A 16,257-nucleotide genomic window follows, 5' to 3' on the forward strand; every position below is an offset into this window, starting at 1 on the left:
TTCTATACCTCACGTCCCATTAAGAAATTCTGAATTTCATTGTATTTCACCGAAAATTTTCTATAGGAGTATGAAGAAATTTTTAACAATTGAAAAATAGGTTTATTATGAGACATTTATCATTATTTAACATAATATAATTTTATGCATTTTCTTACGTCAAACATGAGACATAGCGTATGGCAAGTTGCCTATTTATTTGACAAGCTTGGCCCCCCGGTACGTATTCTTTGCACAATAATTTTCTTAATTTAAAAGTAATACAGTACAAAAATAAATAAGAGCATTATAGTCGTGCAAGGCCGACAATTAGATATCCTACACCAATGCGCCAAGCACAGCAATTCACTCGTTTTGGTGATAACACACAAAGTTAGGCATTATTTTCGTGCAAAGGTACACTTTCCATGAAAGCCCGTACATTGGACGGATCTTTATACACGGTGGTATCCAAAAAGTAGCTCTATGTATTCGGTGGGGTTGATTTCTATGTCAATTTACTCTTAGGAACTAACTTCCACCATCAAGTACTAAAAATTATTCTTTGGATCATATAAAGATTCAGCTTTGGTAGGAACAGCTACTTAAGCGGGTTTCACAAAGTTGTCCCTGGCGAGCCCAATTTTTGATACTAATTTAGAATGTGGAAAGACTGTTACTCGGCGGTTTTTGCTGAGATATTGTGAAAATGCAATCTTTTCAAACTATCAAATTTTTTATGAAGAGTAGTTGAAGAAGTATGCCGATCCGAATCATTTTTGGGACAAAACAAGTCAGCGTACCAAGTGCCATCAAAATATTTTAAAAATTTCGTCCTATAGGTTGAACACAAAAATATGTGAACAAACATCAGATGGACAGAGAAGCTTAGATTGATACATAAAATGATTCTGAATTGTTCGGCTTAATAAAAGGTGCATCTATTTTAAGCCATTCTGGCTGTTACGTCCGCACAAACTTAATATCCCTCGTACTCCGGGTGTGTAGGGTGTATGGTATAAGAAAGATATATTCTCCAAACAAGATATCTAAGGAGACAAGATATCGTCGCTCGAAAGCACCGAGCTTTTTTGTATCATCTGAACGGGCACCGCCAAAGATTACATCACAGCTGCCTAAGAGGTCGTGAGAACTGAAAGAAAGAAAGAAAGACCTATTAGAGAGTTTCGTACGGATTGGTAACCGGATCGACATAAAATCTGCTACAACTTCACGCAACATTCTCTTTTTGTCAACTGGATTTGCATACGTTTTACAATCAAAAAAAAAGAAAAGAAAGAGAAAGTCCGCTGCAACTGGATGTATGAGAAATGCTAGTTGGGGTTAAAGATGAGTCTATAATATTTCCGCGTTGAGGTGTGTATTCACTCTATTCTGTTAAAGTAATTGAAATATCAAAAGTCAATGAGATAGCATTGATCTCATTTGTACAATAGATCTTGAGAGCTTTTTTGATTTCTGATCCCATTGACACAAGGTCCCAAACAAGATCAGTCCGAAACTAAAAAAAAATAGATGGTTTCCTATTTTGCGGAGCTCTTCTATCTTGAGTTTCATATATAAAATTTGCTCTCAGTTCTAATTTAGGCAGTACAGGTAGCGAGCTTAGTTTCGAGTCAAAATAAATTTACTGAAGAGTTACATATTTTCACTATAAATTTTGATCAATAATTTCATCAAATTGCTCCAAGATACTCAGATCACCTAAGCGTTCACTTATATCGTCTGCAGTAATTAAGTCGCTACTGCGTTTTATGTCTTCCGCAGTTTTACCAGCAAAACGTGGATCGCTAGGTTTAAGTTTAACTGTAACTTTGTCCAAACAGCACAGACTTTTGGTGAATTCGTACATTTCCAGTTTCACGAAATTTTCATCTGTTGGAAACTCATTCAAGTTTCGCTCGATAATCTCATCATTGATCGAATCGAGCAATTGATGGGGGCTTGTGGTTGCCAAAACCGCAGAGGAGGATAAGCTCTCAGGGAAGTCTAATCTTTCCCATAACATCTCTTGTGGTCCATGACAATCTCTCGCCTCGTCTACGTGGAGGTTATAATCCATATCTCTATTAAGGGGTTGATTGAAGCTCGCGGATGCCCAAACTACAGAGGATGTGTTCTCAGGGAAGTCCAAAGTCTCTTCTAATCCTTGGCAATCTCCTCTTTTGTCCACGTATGCATTGTTATCCCCATCTCTATTAGGCTGTTGATTGGAGCTTGCGGATGCCCAAACTATAGAGGATATGCTCTCAGAGAAGTCTAATCGCTCCCCGAACATCTCTTGTGATCCACGGCAATATTTGGTCTTGCCAACGTTATGTATTTCTTTTGTAGCTTTAAAACATGTGTCACATGTAAATTTGTTCACCTTTTTCTTCGAATCTTCGAAACCGGGTATACATGTTGGATTATGTGCACCAAAGGAGCCGCAGAGATTGCATAAAATTAATGACCATTTTGGTTTTTGAATATAATCACGTCCTCTTGGACAATTGCAATTTTTCATATCACAACGTTTATGCCGCATACGAAGATCTTGGTAAGCGTTGGGCTCAGTTTCCCAACTGGCCTCACAATCTGGCACAAATATGCCTTGCAATTTCACAGCATTCCGAAATTCTACACTTTTACACCACAAACATTTCAAATAGTAACCTGCGTTCAGTGCATACTTCTGCATGCACAAGTTATGAACGAATCCATTTTTACAGCAGGGAGCATAAAGCCAATTTTTCGGATGATATGCGAACATATATTGGGCGCAGATATAACAACGCGTCTGCTTCGATAAAGGCTTCGAAATTGATAAAGCTTTCTGGACATCGTCTAAAGGAAAACAAGAGTCACAATACGAATGAAAGTCTCCCATAAAATGAGATATACATCGATTGGCGTTTCCACATATTAAATGGAAACACACTTTACAACTCCTACAATGTATAGATGCATTGGATTTCGAACAATATATGCAGATGCGTTTGGCAGCAGCCACTATTTCTCGACGTATATCACGCAATAAGAAACCCAATAGGCCGGCAGTGTCACTAGTGCCTTTTTGAGGCAAGTACGTGGACAGGAGCAAGCAGTAATAATGTACCGTCAAGTCGTGCTTGGTTAACCATTTCCCAAAGAGTATTACATCATCGCCCTCAATACAAGACGTTTGCCTGCATAGATTACAGAAATTCTCTTGCATGTCGGTAGCCATTTAGGAACAAAATCACTAAAAAATAATATCTTTCTATCAGTTTCGGAAATTTTCTAAAGCGCAAGTAAACGTCAAATCGATTTGACAAACAATCCAGAATTACTTAAGGGAACTTAATCCATATCATAACTGAAAACTTCAATTTTTAGATATCTTCTAGATCGAATTTGACTTTTTAGGGTCGCCGTTTTTCCACTCATCACTGAAGGATTGTGGTGGGTGCAAGAGAGAAAGGTGATGTACGAGATTGTCACAATATTTTCGACACACAAAATGGAAACACACAGAAGGAGCATTATCAGCATTAATACACAACTATTTTCCAACTATTTGACCGAGAAATGCAATACTTTTGGAAATACTTTTCTTTGAATAAATGAATGAACTAATGAGTGAATGTGTGACCGAGTGAGGGAGTGAATAATGAATAAAAGATTGAATATGGAAAGAAGTGAATAAATGAATGATTGAGTGCGTGTTAGTTAAAGTTACCAAAGACGAACTTCACAGATAAGCGTAGATGAAAGATGTCTCGTTGAAATGGGCTGCTTGGAGTAAATTTTTGTGAAATTTCTCTGAGTAAATTTCTTAAGAGTAAACGAATTTTTCATATCTCATTTATAATTTATGCACCAATTTGTAATATAACGTGTAGCTATTGTACACTTGCGTTATTTTCATATTGGCAGCACTAACAACATTTGTGATATAGAATGGAGAATGTATAGTAGATGCACAAATATATTATTATTACTGTTCTTGCACGAAGGTTATGTGCAAAAGAAATGGAAATTAACGGTCAAGCAATATGGCCACACTGCAGCATAACCACTCATGTCTTCAAAAATAAAAATAATATTTTCTACTTATTACACATAAAATAAACAAGAACAAATGCTGAAACTTATTCTGCATATTTCTTATGTAAAAAAATTTATTATTTGTCCAAAGTGCGTTAATTGTAAAATAAATATAGTGAACACCATCTGATGAAAGTTTTATGAATTTTAATAAATCTTTTCCAACATTTTCTCTATTCTTGTGCATGTATTGCCATATGACGTATATTTACAACACAAATGTATGTACGAGAGTAGAATACACATTTGCATATGCATCTTGCACTAGATAGGCACAAAAACGTATGTTAACATCTGAAGCAACCATGTATGCGTTGTTTATACAGTTTAAATTATATGTTTAAATAAAGTTTTTATAGTTTTCGAATAATAGGATGTGGGCATACATACTACATTTCATTTCTATACTTTTTATTTAATAAATAATTCAGTGAATTTGGAGGCCAAGGGGAAAGAGATATTAGACAAGTTGTTAATGTGTATGTTTAAAAAAGTTGTTATTGTGGGAAAGTTGAATGGATGTCGAAAATTTATTTATTCTAATGCAAAGAAATATCGCAAAAAAAATATTTTTGTTGTGTTTTATTTAATAAATGCTTCCTACATAAGATTATAAGAAGAGCATGGCAAAAAATTAGGTGAATTACTTTAGTTTTATACAAGTTTGTAAAATAGAAAATAAATTAATTCACATTGCATTTTTGCATTTTTTGCGACATCATTATTTTTATTAAAGCTCCACGACGATTATACAGAGTTAAAGTTACAGGCAACGCAAGGAGAACCCGGATACTGGTATCCTAAAAATCCCGCGTTCTAGCTTGTACTCATTTCATTCCAATTACTTAACGATAGCAATAGTAGGCCGAAGAGACAAATCGAGTTGGAGACCTACTATTGGGAATTCAAAAAAAACATAGCAAAGATTAATTCATTTGATATGAAAGCGTCAATCAGGATGGAAAAGGGGACGTGTCGGAGGGATTACATCCGACTGAACGAAATTGCTTAAATTGATGCTTTGCTGCGTCTGCTGAAGCTTTTTTATATTTTGTAGACATCAATGGAAGGTAACTTGAAACGCCGTTTAATCGTTCTTTTTAATATTACAAATTTTACATGATTTTCCGCTAGAAGCGTCTCGGAAAGTTTCAAATGTCTCAACATATTTGAATTAATTATTTATCACCTACCCTATATGTGGATATCAAAGTCACGTAGAAGTTCAGGGTTACAATTTGTGCAAATAATTCTCTTACTCGCTTGAAATATATAATACAGAAAAATATATATATGTATATATATATCTGAAAATAGTAATCACATTTTGAAGACGTGGCTTTCTCGTTTTTAGGAATTTAGTTATCAAATACGTATGCTTGTTCGTTACGTTGCGTGTATGATCTTATAATAATAATGAAGAAGACATCATTTATATTGCTGATAAAATAATCACAAAAAATATATTATAAAAGACTTCTTCTCAAAGTATTCAATCGGCCGGGATTCATGCGTTTGTTTTATTTAATTTTTTTAATATTTTATGTTGGCTCTCTCTCTATTTATATGTTGGCTTTTTTAATTGAATCTTTAGAGATTGATGATAGCTCTAAAGTGTTCGACAAATTCTTAAGGCGAAGAGGATATACCTATGGCACGCGCGAAAATTGGGACTGGCGCGAGCGGCGAAGACTACGACTGATCAACTAATAGGAGACGGACGCAACAAATGTTAGAGAAACTTGTTTACGCGGTAAACGCAATATTTTTTCTTATCTGTTGCCGTATCATAGCAGTGTTACCAGTTCAAATTCTTCATTTCGCTATATGTGCAAAAAAGATGAATAGGCGATTGGAGAATTAAATGCTTTACAATACATTTCCTTTCGTAAAATTTAGCTAAATTCGCATTTTTTTGCAGAGATTAGATTTACTTGTAGCATCGATGCTGGCGAGAAAAATTTTTTTTTTTTTATATTTAGATTTACGCGCAGCTTCTTCCATTTACTTTTGTACTACGATAACCATCAAGCCGACTGGAAAATTTTGGTGTTCATGGGACAAAGGAAATTGTAACATCACCGTAATAAAACTGACATTTATTTGGAAATCGATTGTTTTATTAAAATATTTTACGAGTTTTATAATTTCATGTACGTATATTATTTACTATTTTATAATATTAACCATATTCCAGAGGTCAAGAATTTTAAGTCTATGTATTTATATATATATCGATTGTGTATTACCGCTAAATTATTATTATATAGTCGTACATTTCACATTTAATTGAAAAACAAAAAGGAAAAATAAGTAACAAGGAATTTATATTAAAATTTTTTTTTTTTTTTTTTTTTAAATTTGAATAAAATTTTTTTAACATATTTAAGGAGAAAGAAAAGACAGATTAAAATTAAAAGTATAATCGTAGTGGATGAACTGAATATAAAAATTTTCTCCAACAAGCACATTCTTGCGAGACTTTCATTCCAATTTTCTTTCGAATCGTGCTCTAGCTTAAGTAATTAATTAAAAAAAAAAAACAAAGTAAAATAAAAAAACATTTTAAGTTTACTGTGAAAATTGAACATGAGGACAAAAAGGTGTAGGTGTATGAAGATTTATTTCTGAGTGTGTGTGTATGTGTGTTTGTGTGTCTACATGTAATCCTAGTGAAGCAGTAATAACGAAACGAGAAACTAAAATTATATATACGTGGATAGTTCTTTTTTCTATATATATGTTTATGAATTGAGTTTTTACGTCGAGCTTGCATTTGAAACTGCTTGCGCTTCATTCACACTGATATCCTCTATTTCATTCTCTTTTTTATCTTCTAACGACGAAGAAGCAGAAGAAGATGAGCAGTTGGAATTGGTGGTAACATCTGATACGTTAGAAGAAGACTGTCGGTCTTTATTGCTGGCGGCGGTGGTATCAATATCGTCGTTATCATCAGTCTTCATACGTTTGCTTTCCGCTTCGCAGCAGTCGTCATTGCTGGTGGTCAGTGCTATTGCTCGTTTTTGAACTTTTTTTGCTGTAGACTCGGCTTCCGATTGTTTTTGTTGTTGCTGCTGCTGCTGCTGTTGACGAGCTTGTAAAACATCTTCAGTTTCATTCGCATTAATTTTAGTGGGCAGTTCCAATAGAGCCGGTTTAAAACGCACGATAACTGCCGTCATATTATCGCAGCCAGTTCCATCGCCCATGGTATTTGGGGCCAAACAAGCATCAAATAGTTCTTCGCATATTTGCGAAATCTTTTTGTTTTTATCCTTAATACGCAAGCGCACGAAATTTACAACTTCCTCACTAGACATGAAATTCCAAATGCCATCGCAAGCCAAAACCATAAACTCATCTTCGGGCGTTACGATTAATTTCTTGACATCAGGCAAAGCCGAAATCATTTGCTCTTCAGCGGGCAAGTTAGCATTCTAAAAATTAACAAAAAACAAAAGATTAATGGTTTTAAAATACATTTCTCGTAATTAAGAGTGAAACTAATTCCATCTTTGATCGCCTGCCATTTAATACCACTCGAATTAACCGTAATTTTCTAATTGTATAAAAACATCCATATAAATAAATAAATAAATATATATATATACATATATATATATATATATATACGTATAAACATGTGCAAATGCAATGCACTTATCAACACGTGATATAAAATCTTGTTGTTTTGCTTTGTTAGGAAGGGTCCACTGTGCAGAGACAGAATTCAATTAATCAATTTTACGAGACTATGCTGCGAATATTGTAAATTTTCTTGTTCTTACCATTTTATAGCCATGATCTCCTATTGCACGTGATAGATTAAGGCCTCCATTAACACGACCATCGATGGTAACGGTACCACCAGCCTTCATAATGCGTGCTGATTCTTCGTCATCTTCTGGCTTATGATCCAAACTCATTTCGATTGCTTTGCCGTTACGACAGACTACACAACGGGAGTCACCGGCATTGGCTACATATAAATCGCGTCCAACTAACAAGCTTACTACTGCAGTGCAGCCGCTATCTTTGCCCGGTTCTTCGATCATATTGGCGCAAAAATTCTCATTAGCCAAAAAGGTTTCTTCATCTTCATCTTCGCCCGATTCTTCTTCTTCATCATAACCAGCATCTTCAGAATCTTCCGTATCATTTTCACCTAAATCTTCTTCATCATTTTCGTCATCAGACGAGTATTCCATAGCTTGGCGAGCTGTTCAATTAATGAGCAATTTTGAGTACATAATAAGGAAGTTATATGAAAAATAAGTAGAAATACATAGAGGGCGCGGCCCAACGTTAAAAATCACGGATTGCCCTACCGTTATCCATATACCGCCTTTTTAAAATAAAGCGTTCGAAAATGGCTGCAAAAGTGCTGCGATTTGAACCATTTTTAGACCGAAGACGGAAGCTTCGGTAAACAATACGATTGTACCATAAGTGGTGTAGAGCATAAAAAGATTAGGTGCATAAATTTTTATATCTACTATAAATATACACTTTGGATCATCTTATGAAGTCTTCAGACTTGGCCGTCTCTCTGCTTTATTAGTAGCTATCGGCACATTACAAAAATATTGGGGAAAAATTTATTTGTTCTCTTATTTGACACCAACGGGTCCTATTTAAAAACGATCTGAAAATACCGTTAGCCTAGAATTATGAAAAAATTGATATTCCATAGAAAATATTCACGCGAAACTTATGTATCAGTATTTGTTAAAAAATCGCAAGAGGATTGATGGATCCATAATTACCAAATAATTTGTATTGAATTGATTAACATACATGCATACCAATATACATCTACGTTGTATTCTTAAAACTTCACACCTCTCATCTTTTTTTTAACAATTATATGCGCATTGTTGCCAATTTTATCTTTTTTTTTTTTGTGTAAAAGTTTTTGAACAAATTAATTAAAATTATGTAGATCTGGGGTGTAGGCAACAATGTGCGTTAAAGGGTTAAGGCAGTGAATAGTAATTCTCCCTTTTTATTACACCGATCGATTCAGAATCATTCTAAGCTTATCTCTCCGTCTTGTTTCCTTGTGTTCAATGTAAAGTTAGCAATTATTCGCTTGCCCTGTAAAGTCTTATTTGCAAGAGTTGTTATATGAGTACTTGTATTAAACGAAATAGCGTAGGGTATTTAACGATAGGCCCTGCCTCACTATAGTTTTTTTACTCGTGTAATATCAAAGATTAAATAGAAACCACCTTATTAGGTGTCGAACATCAGACTGACAGGGATCCAAATCAGGTATGAGACTTTCATTTTTCAATGTAATTAAAATCTAATTATTAGTTTAATAATCACCATCAAAATCAGCATCTTCTTCCTCAGAAGAATCCACAGGTATCACCTTTTTCTTCTCTTTCACTTCTTTGCTAGTTGAGGTAATGGCTGTATCGTTAGCCTCACTCTTTTCAATTGATACTTCCTTGTCATCCCCATCGGTAATGTTACCATTTTGTTTAGGTTCACAGTCTGCTTCATTAGAAATGGCCCTATCATTCGCTCCCTTTTCCGATCTTGTCGTGGGCTTATCGTTTTCGTCAGCCTTAGTTTCTGAAGAGGAAACGCTCCCATTCTGCTCGCTCTCCTTAACTCTTGTTTTCAACGTAACGCTACCGTTGGCGACTTTATCTTTCACTGACGATTGAGGCGATGTCGTTTTAGCTTCAGCCTCGGCACTGTTGCTATTGCTCGAATCGTTTTCCATGCCAAACTTGGTAGAACTGGGACCTGGTACTTAAAAAAAAAAAAGGGGGTAATATACTCATTTTTACGGAATTTAAAGTCGTTTCTTAGTTACCTTCTGTCTGTTCGGCTGCCAAAGCCGCTTTTGACGTAGAAGAGCCTTCAGGTTTGGAATCTGGATCTAAAACGGCTTTATTTGCAGCATCAGCTATAATAGCAGCTGCTCTACGACCTCTTAAATACGGTGATTGTGGTTTTGGTGAAGAGTTCTCCTTTAATTTCTTTAAAACCGGCATTGAAGGATGACCTTTATACTTTTTCATAACCTCATCCAAAGGTAAATTACCCTCTTCATGCAGTTCAGCCAAATCCTCATCGTCATCGTCTTCCTTGGTATCACTGTCTTCATTGTGCCCAAAGTTCTTCTCTCCCGCTATAATTTTTAGTAATTCGATAACTTCAGAATCCAATAAAGTTTTATCAAAACCCAAAAATGCATCTTTAAGAGCTTGTTCGAAAGCGCCCTCTTGATAGGTGGCTAAAGTTTTCAAAAAGGCGGGAAATTTATCAGAGCAATAAGTGGAAACTTCGGCGCCGCCATGCCCATCATACACAGCAAAAAACGAGGCATTTGTATCATAAGTTAAAATTGAATTGTGAGCGTCCTATAAAGCATAAAATTTATTAGTTTTATTTTGTATTAATTGGTATTGGGCGATCGCTTTTCAAAATACACTTATTCACCTCTTGGCTATTGCGCCAACCTTGCATAGAACAAGCTCCCACCATCAGATAATCATTAGATTCATCTGTGGATTCTTTTTCTGTCTTCGGTTGCGAGAGATAGGCTCCCATTTTGTTTAAGAATTTTAGAAAATAACTCAAGTCTGGCTCGATATTGCTTTATTTCGATATATATGAGACCGGTTAAAAATCGATTATAAAACTTCAATACTGCATGCAACGGACAATTGCTGTTATTATGGCTAATAATGCAAAACTGTTGTACTTTTTCCTTTACTTATTTATTTATTTATTTTTAATTACTTAAAGAAAGCAAAATGCTAAGCACTTTGAATTTCTTTAATTTCACGTGGTTTTAGTTAATATTTAGTTTTAAATGTTTTTTCGTGCTGCTGCTTGTTGTTGTGTGCAAATATGCAGAAAAGCAATGCTATAGTGTTTTGAAATCACTTTGTGTTACAAATGTATCCCCACGCCTTCTTTGCTTTCAATGCCTACTTGCTTCTTATAATTTTTACTTTTCCTTTCAGCTTTCTTCTTCTTCTTCTTCTTGTTAATTATCAAAGTGTTTTAGTAACTACTTTGCTTGAATTTTATATCAATTTACGTAAATATATCATTCCATTCTAATATATTTGTTTATTTTTTCTTAATTTTTTACTTATTTTTGTTAGCAATCTTAATTTTAGTCTTTTTTTTAATCACAATTATGTCCAGGCGTCACCATCACCACTTCGTGTTGCACAGTCTACAAAAAATTAAAAAAAAGAAAATAAAAACGGCGGCAGAATATTCTTGACAGGCGGCGAAACGTTGAATAAAATAGAAATTACGAAAAGTGACAATAAAAGTTACCGTATTATTGCAACAAGTTTGCATAAGCAAATTATATTCAAGCGCACGTGAAATTAACAGCAAGTAACACAGGATAGAAACAAGAACTACGTTATTGTATTTGCTTTTGTACCAATTAAAGGTGACGACGCTATAAAGTTGTTCGAGTTTTACACATCTAGGCAGCGTCTGAGCAGGAGGCACGTTTCGCAGACTTTCTTCACATTTAATGCATGCAGCCAAGATAAAGAAACGACGGTTCATGGCTAATTGGCAAATTCCGAGAATGCCGTATGGTAGCACATAATTTCATTGTTTACTAACAGCCCTGTTTTTTCACATATATGAAAAGGGAGTAAAGGCCGACCACCCTCTAGCCGCTCTATCTGAAAAATTTCTCAACGTTTTTCAAGGTTGTGTGAGAATTGGCAAATCGTATGGTTTGTGAACAAAGTTTTAAGTTTTTCAAAACTTAATTTTAATTAAAAACATTATTTTTATTATTATTGCAATTTTTTTAGGCTAATAAAATAAATTCTTAGACTAAAAAAAGAAAACAAATTGAGGGTTAGCAACACATACAAAAGGTAAAAAACAAACAAACAGTAAAAGCGATTTATTTTCAAATTAACTGCTTGTGTGGCCGACAAGGTGAAGGATCTTGATTAACAACTCATTAGCAATGATTTCAAATCTCAAGAATTTTGAGTAAAGCTTTAGATGCTGGCGCTTTAACACATTACACTCAGAATTTATTCCTCGACATAAATTAATAATAATAATAATAATATTTTCAAGTTGTTTTATGTTCATTAAATGAAAGGATAATTTTTAAGTTACAATAAGAAAAAGCATCTCCAGAAAGTGTCATAATATTTAAATAGATTACGCCGATAAGCAAAACAAAATTCTGGAATTTTAAAAGTTGCGGTATTGTATGCAATTTTTGTAATAGAAAAAAATAAATTTTGTCTCAGACAAAATCACTTTGATGTGACTGAGTTTGGGACTCTTGAGAGTTCAATATTGTAGTTCAATTTGATCTGAATATCTAAAATTGTTAACAGTAACATGCAAAGTCATATGAGATCGTATGAAAACAGAGAATTGAAACAGAGAAAGAGAGAGAGATATGAGAGAGAGAAAAATTGTAATGCTTTTCTTCGGCACTAACTTTGAGAAATTTGTTATCGCAAAAATTTGTGACTTCAGCGCGGCCAAACTAGAAAATGTACTGTGTTCGCAGTATCCCGGCTATCTATATGGAAAAAATCTTTCCAAGAATCGCAGAAGGAAATGTCAAGACGATAACGGGTATATCTTCCTGTATATATTTAAGGGAGACTTGACTACGGGAGAAATCGTAATCGCTGGTAAATTTCGAAAGCATTGCGCCCGAGACTTATGAATGCTTCGAGAGTGAAGAAGACATTAATGGCCGCAAATTTCGCGAATTGTAAGTAACGAATTCAAACATATATTTCGACATAACATCCACGTATATTAAACAAAATGCCTTCGATTGATACGCGTCGCTTCGTTACTTGACATTACCACATGACATAGGCCAGCATGACACAACACAGGAAGTTTCCGGATTGGACAAAGATGAGAATAAAATGTTATATAGAAAAAATGCAAATCTTCTTGATCTTGCGGTCAGGAGCCGAAGCTAAGCTTAAAGGAGTGATACCGTCCGCACTAGGACAATAATATTTATTTTTGTCATATCTGAACTTCCATTCTTCCATTCTTAACTTGGAGATCTTACAACAATAGACAGTCGTAATACTAACTTATTTGTGGGCAAAATCGGTCCACGACAATTTGGAAGCAAGCAATTGGAAAGAGTTTGCACATGTGACGCTTCAGAGACCTCATAAAGTCTATATGTATTCTTGACCAGCATCAAATTCTGCATAGATTTAGGCATGTCCGTCCGTCCATCTATGTCGTTTGTGAACATCCGCCGCAAAACCGAAGCTATCGATTCAAATTTGGCTAAAACATTAGAAATTCCTGCACGCAGGTTGAACTTAAAATGGACTAAAACGGTCAAAGAACACGTCTACAGTAACAGGCAAACTTAGAACATGTCTGTCTCGCTCACAAAGTACATGTATTCTTGGCTAGGATCATATTGGATATTCACATGTCCGTCTGTCTGTCTACGCAACTATGCAGCATCTGTGGAAATATGCTTCCCAAAAGCGTACATAAATTTGCAAAAGGGTTTGAAAATGGACCAAAGCAGGTCAAAGAACACGCCTACAATGCGTGCATATCTATGCACCGAAAACTGGGAACACCTTTGGTTTTCGTGTCTGTTGCTCGTTGCTCGTAAGTTGCAACAGATACTTAATGTAAATTTCCCTAAAATTATTCTACAAAAACAGAAAAAAATCATCCACGCCCATCCTATGTTGCAGAGTGTGCAAACATATATTTACGCTTTTTTGCAATCCTTTCGATAGGTTAAGGGGGATGGGTACAAAAGTTTCGGTCGCAAGTGAATATAATTATCTTACACGTATGTCTCTCATGCTTCGGGCGATGCGAAATGTCGCTTACACCAAAAAAGGTTGAAATATATTGGCATAGTAATCAAGATAGTTATGTATAGATAAAGCATCTCGGACTCTGCCTCGAAAACCTTTTACTAGATTAAACTCTTACGTTATTGCGTGAAATATTTCTAAAATGATAAACACGCATAAATCTGTTATGACATTTATTTTCATGTACGATGTAAGCAATAACAAATGGCATCGTTGTTGTTGTTCTTGTTGTTTTAGTAATATTACATAATATTACATGTCACACATGATGAACAAAATAAATATGTACATAATTTATTTACACAACATTTGATATAAAATCAAAAGTGCCAAAAAAAAAAAAAAACAAGTAAGAAAATCATATTCGGTCGAGGGCGAATCTTGTAGACCCGTTACCGTCATCCTAAAAGAGATAAAGAAGAATAGGAAGAGATAAGCATGATGTACTGCTGCTACTCACGGGCGGCTGATTTTCAAGATAAAAGTTGTTGCCGCATAGACGTGTAGGCGTTGTAGGCGTGTCCCCTAAAAAAATGTAGATCCTTTCGAAATTTTTTGCGAATCTGTTGGTGATATCTTCGTTTTCGTTAAGGGAGAATGATACTACCACAGTTACTACCTAATTTGGCAGACGGACTGCTAGACAGACGGACAAGTTTAAGTGCATTTTGAATTTGAAACTCGCAGTGAACTTATATGGTTTACGGGGTTTTGGAACCTTGCTTCTGCACGTTATAAAGGTATTGAAAAAGAAGTTAAATTTTGATCCAATTTAATGTTGGATAAGCACATGTAGTACAGTGTTACCATAGTATGCGCACTCAAATTTTCGTAGGCTTATCTGCTTTAGTTTATGAGTAACGAGTAAAAAATCAATTTCTTATTCTTTTGGAAAAACAAAGATGTTCTCAGTCCACATGTCACTATGGGCGTGTCCTTTAACCGATTTGGCCCATTTTCAACACCAACCTGCGTACAAGAGCTTCCAATCTTTGTGCCAAATTTAAAGACGACTGCTACATTTTTGCGGCCAGATTTGGAAGATTTATATAGTTGACGGACAGACGAAAGTGCTTGAATCATTTTAAGCTTTGATGCTGATTAGGAATACATGTATACTTTGCCGCGTTTCTGAAACTTCCTGCTGGGCAAGTGTTTTGACAAAATTAATATGTCTCTCATCTTTCGGTGATGGATATAAAAATACGCAAAAACAACAAAACTGAATGAATGATTTAATACACGTATACTAATACGTAAATTTACGTATGCATGTATGAGGTACGAATGTACCGAAAATATATTTGTGTAGTGCCGTGCGCACACATGTTGAACCTTAGAGACTTGAATATTTATTAAATATTTTACAACATGTTTCATATCATAGTTTATTGAATTGATTGTATTTGTGTTTGTATTTGAAAAAAAAAAAAAAAAACAACAATTTCTGCTTGATTGCTTTGGTATTATTTTAGGTGCGAGGTATTTAAATATGTGAAACTATATCTCTTTCCCTGTCTCTCCCTCTCTCTCTCTCTCTCTGGCTTCCTTCTCTTTTTGCAGTGGCTTGTATAATTGTGTACATATAGGTTAGTTTAGGTCATTTACATATATCAGTTTACATATGAAAACATATGTAAGGCCACATCCTGAATAATTCAATTATTTTATGGTTCAAATGCTTGCAAAATATTTGCTAAGGTACGCAGACTTTTCGCTTCGTTAGAAGGTTTGGAATATTTTTTTGATTGACTAAAAGGAAATCAACTTTATATACAATAACTGGTAGCTTCTCAGTAAGGCCATGATAGATCACTTCATACATTAGATGGCATAAGGTGAAAACGTGCTGCCTTCATGCATACCCTACACCATTGGTGATACAAGGATATATTAAGTTTCTAGGGATGTATGCAAGGCCCGGGATTCATCATTTATTGTACTTATCGATTTAAGCTTGTCTATCCGGTTCAACTTATAGATTGCAATTTTGGAGATATTTGATGAAATTCCGTACATCATCACGTTTTGGCCTAGAGACGAGCGCTATTGAAAATGGTTCCTATCGGACGATTTTTTCGACAACTTCCACTATATAGTCTTATTCTGCAGGCCTAGTTCCACAATAGTGTCCTTATTTGGTATTCAAATAGCTTACGGGAATTGCGAAGTGAACTTCCTTTTCCTAAAGGCAAACTCCCCAGTGAGAGTGGCAAGTTGAACCATTTTTTTAAGGAGCAAAATATATATGACTTACTACTTTCATTTCAAACTTATTAGGTGATGCTTAGGCAACTCAGAGCAAGCAACATAGCAGTCAGCAAGTTCGTAGCAC

General features: G+C 35.0%; 2 protein-coding genes across 3 annotated transcripts; both read right to left on the minus strand.

The window, feature by feature from the left end:
• Positions 1–1,651: 1,651 nt before the first annotated feature.
• Positions 1,652–3,208, minus strand: LOC119635875 (PHD finger protein 7-like). The gene has a single exon (XM_038030893.1). The coding sequence runs from the start codon at positions 3,206–3,208 to the stop codon at positions 1,652–1,654; it is 1,557 nt and encodes a 518-aa protein (XP_037886821.1).
• A 3,256-nt stretch (positions 3,209–6,464) lies between these two features.
• LOC119635961 (probable protein phosphatase CG10417) lies at positions 6,465–11,312 on the minus strand. 2 transcript variants are annotated; one of them, XM_038031010.1, is made up of 5 exons: positions 10,531–11,312; positions 9,902–10,451; positions 9,403–9,831; positions 7,860–8,290; positions 6,465–7,508 (listed from the first exon to the last, which is right to left on the minus strand). In XM_038031010.1, exons 1-5 carry the CDS (start codon positions 10,639–10,641, stop codon positions 6,828–6,830), a joined length of 2,202 nt encoding a protein of 733 aa, XP_037886938.1. In that variant the 5' UTR covers positions 10,642–11,312; the 3' UTR covers positions 6,465–6,827. The 2 variants fall into 2 exon arrangements, with proteins under 2 accessions (XP_037886938.1, XP_037886935.1); XM_038031007.1 differs by having other exon boundaries at positions 6,466–7,508; positions 9,403–9,837; positions 10,531–11,310.
• Between the last annotated feature and the right edge of the window lie 4,945 nt (positions 11,313–16,257).

This window comes from Glossina fuscipes, unplaced genomic scaffold (assembly GCF_014805625.2).
Source record: "Glossina fuscipes isolate IAEA_lab_2018 unplaced genomic scaffold, Yale_Gfus_2 27, whole genome shotgun sequence".
NCBI classification, from domain to species: Eukaryota; Metazoa; Arthropoda; class Insecta; order Diptera; family Glossinidae; genus Glossina; species Glossina fuscipes.

Coding starts and splice junctions, on each gene's coding strand:
- LOC119635875 (XM_038030893.1), bottom strand. CDS start 3,208: ATGGCTACCGACATGCAAGAGAATTTCTGTAATCTATGCAGGCAAACG.
- LOC119635961 (XM_038031007.1), bottom strand. CDS start 10,641: ATGGGAGCCTATCTCTCGCAACCGAAGACAGAAAAAGAATCCACAGAT. Junction 8,291..9,402: donor AGAAGATGCTGATTTTGATG/GTGATTATTAAA, acceptor TTAATTGAACAG/CTCGCCAAGCTATGGAATAC. Junction 7,509..7,859: donor GAGATCATGGCTATAAAATG/GTAAGAACAAGA, acceptor GTTAATTTTTAG/AATGCTAACTTGCCCGCTGA.